The following is an 8583-nucleotide window of genomic DNA, read 5'->3' as shown; positions in this document are numbered from 1 at the left end:
AACAAAAAAAACACCACTACAACTACAACTCTAAATTATAAAGAACAGTACTTAGCTTTGTCATTTGTTTAAAAAATATTATATACCATTGCAATATTACTCTTAATGTTTTATAAATGTTTTAAGACTATCATTGCGAAGTATTTTATTTTATTTTCTAATTTCTAACAAAATTGAGATCTAAAATGGTGTGATGATGGTGATCTAAAAGAAAAAATCAAATTGCCACACTATCATAAATCAATGATACATCGTTCGAATTTCATTTAAAATTTGAAAGAATTTATATTGCGAATTTAATTTTAAAATATTTATGAAAAGTCAAGTGTAATATCTCAATTTTTGAAAGAATAAGATTATAAGTTTGAAACAAATGACAGAACTAAAAAACATATTTGTATGAGCAATATTTGAGCGTATCCTGAATATTAGATCTATCATTGAAATAAAGAGCATTGATACAAGTTTTATATTAGTTAAGTTATGCTCACTTTGAAGACAAAAATCGAACAATTAGGTAGATTAAAAAATAAATAAAAAGATGAATACATCCGAGATTCAATTAAGTAATTAATTAGTTAATTATAGTTTAGGCTAGGTATTAAGAAGTTGATGGTTCTATGATTTGAGCCCTAGAGAGAAGGCAATGGGCATTGGTAAAGAAGAAGAAGAATGGCATTGAGTGAAGCTGGAGTTATGTGCAGCATCAACCTTACAGTTTCATTTCTCTATGTCCTTTTGGCCTTTTCACACACAAGATTCTCTCATTCTCTCTCTCTGTTTTCCAAATTACTCATCCTCATCACTGTGACTGTTTCACTCACACTTTCCTGCCCCTTACTCCATTTTCAAGATTCCTCCATCCATTCTCTCTCTCTCTCTCTCTCTCTGTTAACTTCAGTGGGTCTCTTTCCTTCTTCTTCCTCCCACTCAATATGATTTTGTTTTAGAACTCAAAATCATGATTCACACCAACAAACCATGGCAATTTCTGGCTCTGTTTTCCACCTTCACTTTCTTTTCCCCCTGTTTTGCTCTCAACAGCGATGCCATTCTCTTGATTTCTCTCAAACGCTCCATTCTCGCCGATCCTTTGTCTGTTTTCGCTAATTGGAATGTTTACGACGATACTCCCTGTTCCTGGCGTGGAGTTACCTGCACCGACCTCCGAGGCTATGGCGGCGGATGGTCGGATTTCCTCAGAGTTACTGCTCTCTCCCTACCTGGCAGCCAGCTTCTGGGTTCCATTCCTGATGAGCTTGGAAGGATCGAACACCTTCGTCTTCTCGATCTTTCCGGTAATTTCTTTAATGGGTCTCTCCCTGTTTCTATTTTTAACGCTTCGGAGCTTCAGATTCTCTCTCTTTCCAACAACGTTATCTCCGGGGAGTTGCCGGCGGATATTGGGGGTTTGAAGAGTCTTCAGGTTTTGAATCTCTCTGATAATGCGTTGGCTGGAAAAGTGCCGGGAAATCTCACTGCTCTGAAGAATCTCACTGTTGTTTCTCTGAGGAGTAATTACTTCACCGGAGAGATTCCGGGGAATTTTAGTTCGGTTGAAGTTTTGGATCTGTCTTCCAATTTGTTCAATGGGTCCTTGCCGGCGGATTTTGGTGGGGAGAAACTGTCGTATTTGAACTTCTCGTACAATAAAATTTCGAGTCCCATTCCGCTGGATTTCGCCAAGAGAATTCCGGTGAATGCAACTATGGATCTTTCTTTCAATAATCTCACCGGAGCAATTCCTCAGACGATTGCTCTGCTTAACCAGAAAACAGAGGCGTTCGCCGGAAATGAAGATCTCTGTGGGAAGCCATTGAAGCAACTCTGTTCAATTCCTTCTTCACTCACAACTCCCCCAAATGTTTCTGAAACTTCATCTTCTTCTCCAGCAATCGCCGCCATACCCAAAACAATCGGCTCTGTTCCAGCAACACAGTCCCCCGGAGGTCCAAACGGGACACAAACTCCTCAGCCTCAAAACCCCATGAAACCCATCACAATAGCTGCAATAGCCGTCGGGGACATCGCCGGAATCGCCATTCTCGCCGTCGTGATTCTCTATGTCTACCACCACCGGAAACGAAAAAACCCCAATTCCAAAACCCCTAAATCCGCCGAGAAGAAGCCGCCGATTGACTCAGAACAAGACCCTCAAAATAACCATAAAAAACCCTCATCAGTATTATTCTGTTTAGCCAACAAAGGAGATGAGACATCGGAGGCGACGAGTTCTTCCGACGGCGAAGAACCGAGAGAGAAACCCGGAACAACCCACGGTGGAGAGAACAGAGACAGTAAGAAAAACGGCGTGCTGGTGACCGTTAACGGAGAAACAGAGCTGGAATTGGAGACTCTTAGTGTGGAGAGATTGAGGGATTTTGAGAGCCAAGTGAGAGGCATTGCTAAGCTTCGACATCAAAATTTGGTGAAAATTCGAGGCTTCTTTTGGGGAGAAGATGAGAAGCTCATCATCTATGATTATGTCTCTAATGGCTGCCTTGCAACCTCTCTTCACAGTAAGTTTTCTGCTTATTTTAGCTCTCACTCCCTCTTTTCTCTACCATGCGCCTCTGTTCATCAAATTTTTTTCTTCTTATTTTCATTTCTATATTTATAGTTCTAAAATATAATAATTTACTATGAAATTGGTTGCCCTATAATTGGGTGAAAAAGACAACAATAACCTTTTAAATTTCATATTTTAGAAAGAGATTCAAATTTTTGACATTTTAATTCAAAATACATATAGAGGTGGATATAAGTCTTTATCAATAATAGGAACTGATAAAATTCTATCACTAATAGACACTAATAGAAGTCTATAGTATTTTTTTTTGTTATTTTTATAAGTAGTTTGACATTTTTTTTATATATAAAAATTTTCCTACTTTTCTTGAACTAATTAATTAATTTCTAATTTCTTTCGCAATTTATTAAAAAAATAATAATTTCGCCCAACTATCAAATCTAGTATTGCTCTTTATTGAATGCAATACAAACATGTCAATAAGACACCAAAAATGTGAAATTTTACAAAAAAAAAAAAAAAAGTGTCAGATAATGATTTTTTTTTTTTAATTTTCTATATTTGAAAATTATTTTTGTTTTCTTACTCTATATATATATATTTACTATAGTTTTTCACAAATTTAAAATACCAAAACTTATCTTTTTAAATTAACTTGGTTTGAATTTTGGAAATACTGATAAGATAATAAAATAAATAAGCTCATACATTGGAAATAGTATTTATATATTTAATTTATTAGACATTTAAAAATATAAAATGTATAATGGTTATTAATTGTGGTCTTAATTACTCGTGTGTATGCTCGTAATTTCTTTTTTCATTTACTCATCGAACATCTTCATCATTCTTAGAATTATTCATAAATTTCCAAACCTACATAGTTCTTTCATATATATATTATATATATATTAAACTAAACTTGACTATTATCTAAATAACATTCTGTGTTTCAAATTTTGGTTGTTAATCTTGTTTCTAACAAGTTGGATTTTCATATTAGATTTTAAGTTTAAATATACTTAGGATTCTTAAATTCTGAAACATCATACTTTTTTTTTCCAACAACCAATAGAAACCTAACCTAGGCATTTTCCTTTGTTTTATAGTTACCTAGTAAAGGTATTAGATTTCAAATAAATTTAAATTGATTTTTATAGAAATAATTAATAAACAATTAACAAAAACAATATAATAATTTTTATAGAAACTTTAAGAATAGGTGGGGGGAAAAAATGAAAGGTGGTAGACTAAAATAAAACAAAAAGAAAAAAAAAAGTTTAAAACCTAATTTTTTTATTTTATTTTATTTTTTTTGCATATAATAAAATCTGAGTAAATCCAAAAAAAGTAAAAGCAAAAAGTGTATGATTAGTAGTAAGGTTAATTAGAGCATATTTCTTTGACTAAAAAGCAAAATTTCCAATATTATTCAAACATGATTTCTTTTGGCTTTTTTTTTGTACTAATTTAGAACTTTAACCCGTGACAACTTTGGTCTTTGTAATGTTTTTGTTCACTATTATTTAATTATTCATACCAATCTTGGAATCTCTCATCCTTTTTTAATTAAATCTTATAGAATTTAAGTCATATCTTTGATTTGATTATTTCAATCATGATCATTAATGTCCAATGAGTGGGACGAACTTCTTGTCATGTCATTCATAATTTCAATTTATGGAGTCTCTTTGAATGATGATGAATATTCTTTATTTCTTTTGATACAACAAATAGGTGTTTAGAGATTTAAATCTCTAATTCTTTTATTATCTTTTTTCTATAAAATTTTTCTATTTATTTATTTATTTGTGAATGGTGACTTATTAAATCATTTTTTAATAGACCATTTTAGTAATATGGGTGAGAAATTTGAACATTAATTTTTTTTAATGAGAATATTTGTCTTCACTAAATGAATTATAATTAAGTTGACACATTTTCTTCGGTTGTGGATTGAATTCTACATTTGCTATACTTTTTTTAGTGGTAAAAACCAAGTGTATGTTAATTGTTAGGAGTTTTTTTTCCTACAATATGTGGAATGATAATTGAACTTCTGATTTGGAACTTGATATACAAATACTATGTCAGTTGAACTATACTCATTTTGGCATATATTTAGAAATTTGAACTTTCGATCTTTCGTAAATATTAATTATTATGTAGTTATATTTACTTGAAGAGGTATACTTCATTCTAAAATATATATATTTTTAAATGTACACTAATTTCTACACCAAACCACATTGAAACAACAAAATTCCTATTTTACAAGTCACATGAGATATGAGATTTTGTGATATCAACTAAAAGAGTCCAATTTTCTTATATAATAAACAATTATAACCATGTATTATGAAATGTTGATAATGCAAAAAAAAAAAAAAAGGTCCAATTTACTTAAATATAATATTTTTATTTAATAAACAAATCAATTTCCCCAAGAATAATATTATTATTTTAATTTCAGGAAAACCGAGTTCGTCGTCTTCTTCCCAGAGCCATCTATCATTTGAAACCCGAGTGAAAATCGCGAGAGGAATCGCCAGAGGACTGGCCTTCATCCACGACAAGAAGCACATCCATGGAAATCTCAAGACTTCCAACATCCTCTTGAACGCCGAAATGGAGCCCTTAATCGCCGATCTCGGCCTGGACAAGCTCCTCTCCGGCAGATCCAAAATCGCAATCGGCTCCAGTTCTGGCCGGAACTTCGGCAGCCACAGATCCACGCCGAATCGCGAGCACCAAGAGGGCAACGGCGGAAGCCCGTCGGTGAGCCTGGGATCGGCGTACCAAGCGCCGGAATCGCTGAAGAATGTGAAACCGAGCCCTAAATGGGACGTGTACTCGTTCGGAGTGATTCTGGTGGAGCTTCTGAGCGGGAAAATTGGGACGGAGAGGGAATTAAGCGGCGTTGAAGAGGAGGGGAGGATTAAGAAGATGGTGGATTTGGCGATTAGAGGGGAAGTTGAAGGGAAAGAAGAGTTGAAGGGAAAAAGAAAGAAGAGGCAGCAGGAAGGGAAAGAAGAGGCAGTAATGGGGATTTTTAGATTAGGGTTTAGCTGTGTTAGTTTTTTGCCTCAAAAGAGACCTACCATGAAAGAGGCTCTCCAAGCTCTTGACAAAATTTCATCCATTATTTCTTCTTCCAACGCTTGATTCATTTCATAATTATCAAGTTTTTTCTTTTTTTGGGTAGTGTGGAAGGATTTAGCTTTGGATGTAAAGTGTGCGAGAGTTTTTGTGGATCAAAATCAATATTTGATTTTGGAAGAATTTGCAATACAAATGTGCATGTGTTTGTGTGGGTTAGATTTTTCTTTTCTTTTAATCTTTTATTATTTGTATTTTTGAAACTGAGATAAGTAAAACCAGAAACCACCGACAACTAAACACCGACGACCAAGAAGACGATGACAAATTGCTAGGTCATGGGCAACTTTCTACTCCTAATCTTAGGAAAAGAAGAAATATGAACCAAGTTGGCTAGCTCCTCCATAAAATAATTAACCTCCAACAAATCATACTATGATTGATTCATGAACGAGATAACTTCAAGAGATTTAGAATCCAAACCATCCAACGATTTTTTTTTTCTCATTCCACATCTCTTAAATATAAGACGAGATGAAGTTGCACCTCCCAATAATCAAATTGTCATTTTCATTACAATAATCTAACATGTTTTGACAAAACGTTAATCAAATAGTGTCGATGTTGAGTTTCTAGAACCTCGTGGTCAGCAACTCTCAATAGTTGACGGACAAGTTGGAAATCAAAGTCCTCTTAGAAAGGAAGTCGACTCTTTTATCCTCATAAATCTCAAAATCTTTCTCAACTAAATTTGACATCTACCTGAGTATTATGGAAATGAATATCGTTTTGATAGCACCAAAAGCTACCCAATGTTGTAATAGTTTTGCCAAAATCATCTTTCCTATTGATCTTCGGCAAATAGTCTCAATAATCAAGCAACAACCAACAACTCATGCTCAAGGAAAATACATTCACATTAAAGATGGAATATCACTTTCATATGTTTTTCCTAATTTTGCACTTTCACATCAGATGACAAGTTGTTTCCAAATGAGTCCTACAAAATGGCACCCGAGTTGGAAGAAATTCCTTTTTTTTAATAAACTATTAGTGGTTGGCAAAATATCACAAATAATCTTCCAACCAAGTATTTTGGTTTTGGGAAGCGCACATGGTCATCTTAAAGAATTCTATAGACCTTTCGACACACTCTCCTTGAAATGAGAATGAGAGGTATTTTGTGAGTTGAGCATGTTGGAGAAGAAATTTATTACAAAATGCCACCTGACTTTCATCTCACCATTTGATTGCAATAATGGGCTTATCAACTTCAACGTCCATAAAATTTAGACCACAATAGATAAATATGATTGGTTGTTGGATTGGGCTTTGAATCATAAATTGAACCAGACCGAGTATTTAAAATCGCTTGGGTCCAAAATCTGACCTAATTCAAGCCCATGATGGAAAAATTGGGTCGAAGAAAAGAGATTGGGCCTAAGCCCAACTTTAGCCCAAACCTATAAAGTAGTTGAGCCCAAGCCCAAAAGTCCAAAGGCAAATAGGACCCAAACCCACCTAAAACCCATGGAAGTCCTCTATAAATGAAGGCCTTGCCCTTTCATTTGGAGGATCTTGAAAAATTGGCAAGAAAGTGCTGAAGCTCTAGAGATCAAGACTAAAACTCTAAAGTTCTTAAGATTTTAAAGTTCTGATTACTCTCAAGATTACCGTCTTCTGAAGATTGAAGACTTGGAAGATTAAAACTTCCTTGAATTCTAAAAGATCGAACTCAAATCGATCTTAAGATCACAACCTTCTGAAGATTAAAGACTTGGAAGATTAAAACTTTCTTGAATTCCAGAAGATTGAAGTTTAGAGCAACTCCTTGAAGATTGAAGATTTAGAAAATTTAAGCTTTATCCCTTGTGTTAGAGAAGACAAAAAAGGATCAAATGTTAGAGATTGTATCCACTTTACTATACTGAAATCAATACAAAATTCCACGAGTTAAATTTCTCTAGAAATCTCATGTGAACAGTTTGACATCGGACCATCTCTACCTTTCATCTCTTTCTCTACAATACAATCTACTTAAAGAAGTCATGACATCTAGAAATAATGCTCCCAAAACTTCAAGCGATATCCACAAAAGACCAATTACTTGCAGTAACTCTAAGGGGATTTAGCAATTTGAAAAGCTATCACCCTTTAAGATTGCAAGGAACATATGGGAACGGATTTCAAAATAACTACAAGACGAAGTTGTCATTAAAGAAAGTCCTGCAGTCCATAAGCATACTTTGCCTTTTGAACAATCAAGTGAAGAAGCATCATATCCAAATATAATGTCAGTCATGATGGCCAACGTGGGAACAAGTGAAGAAAGGATGATTGAACTCGAAAAGAAAGTTAACATGCTGATGAAGGCAGTCGAAGAAAAGGATTATGAAATTGCATTCCTCGAGCATCATATCAAGAGTCGTGGTGCTGCTGACTCAAGTCATACATCTGTAGCCATGAATTATGACAAGGGGAAGACTGTTCTACAAGAAGGTCAACCACGAACTTCAATGTCAATTGCTTCGCTGTCTGTTCAGCAATTGCAGGAGATGATTGCCAATTCTATCAAGGCTCAATATGGTGGACCTACTTAGACTTCCCTCTTATATTCTAATTCGTATACAAAGAAGATTGAAAATCTAAGGATGCCAAGTGGATACCAACCACCCAAATTCTAATAGTTTTATGGAAAGAATAACCTAAAGCAACACGTTACTCATTTCATCGAAATATGTGAAAATTCCGTTACATGAGGAGATTTAATGGTCAAATAGTTCGTTCGAACTCTGAAAGGAAATGCCTTCGACTGTTACACAGACCTTGAACCTGAAACTATTGATAGTTGCGAATAACTTGAAAGAAAATTCCTAAACTGCTTCTATAGAACAAGCTGTATCATCAGCATGATAGTGCTCACCGCCAACAAACAACGAAAAGGTGAGTCGATC

General features: G+C 34.5%; 1 protein-coding gene across 1 annotated transcript; it reads left to right on the top strand.

Moving 5' to 3' along the window:
* The first annotated feature begins 617 nt into the window (after nucleotides 1-617).
* On the top strand, nucleotides 618-5848 carry LOC120084864 (receptor protein kinase-like protein At4g34220). Its single transcript, XM_090310469.1, has 3 exons — nucleotides 618-2519; nucleotides 5004-5503; nucleotides 5549-5848. Exons 1-3 carry the CDS (start codon nucleotides 962-964, stop codon nucleotides 5693-5695), a joined length of 2205 nt encoding a protein of 734 aa, XP_090166595.1. The 5' UTR covers nucleotides 618-961; the 3' UTR covers nucleotides 5696-5848.
* The last annotated feature ends 2735 nt before the right edge of the window (nucleotides 5849-8583 follow it).

This window comes from Benincasa hispida, chromosome 1, assembly GCF_027475165.1.
Source record: "Benincasa hispida cultivar pf3 chromosome 1, pf3_genome.v1.1, whole genome shotgun sequence".
In the NCBI taxonomy this organism is placed as follows: domain Eukaryota; kingdom Viridiplantae; phylum Streptophyta; class Magnoliopsida; order Cucurbitales; family Cucurbitaceae; genus Benincasa; species Benincasa hispida.
Note: the sequence above shows the minus strand (reverse complement) of the source record. Positions and strands in the feature narration are given on the sequence as shown.

Coding starts and splice junctions, on each gene's coding strand:
- LOC120084864 (XM_090310469.1), top strand. CDS start 962: ATGATTCACACCAACAAACCATGGCAATTTCTGGCTCTGTTTTCCACC. Junction 2,520..5,003: donor CCTTGCAACCTCTCTTCACA/GTAAGTTTTCTG, acceptor TTTTAATTTCAG/GAAAACCGAGTTCGTCGTCT. Junction 5,504..5,548: donor ATTTGGCGATTAGAGGGGAA/GTTGAAGGGAAA, acceptor AAGAAGAGGCAG/CAGGAAGGGAAAGAAGAGGC.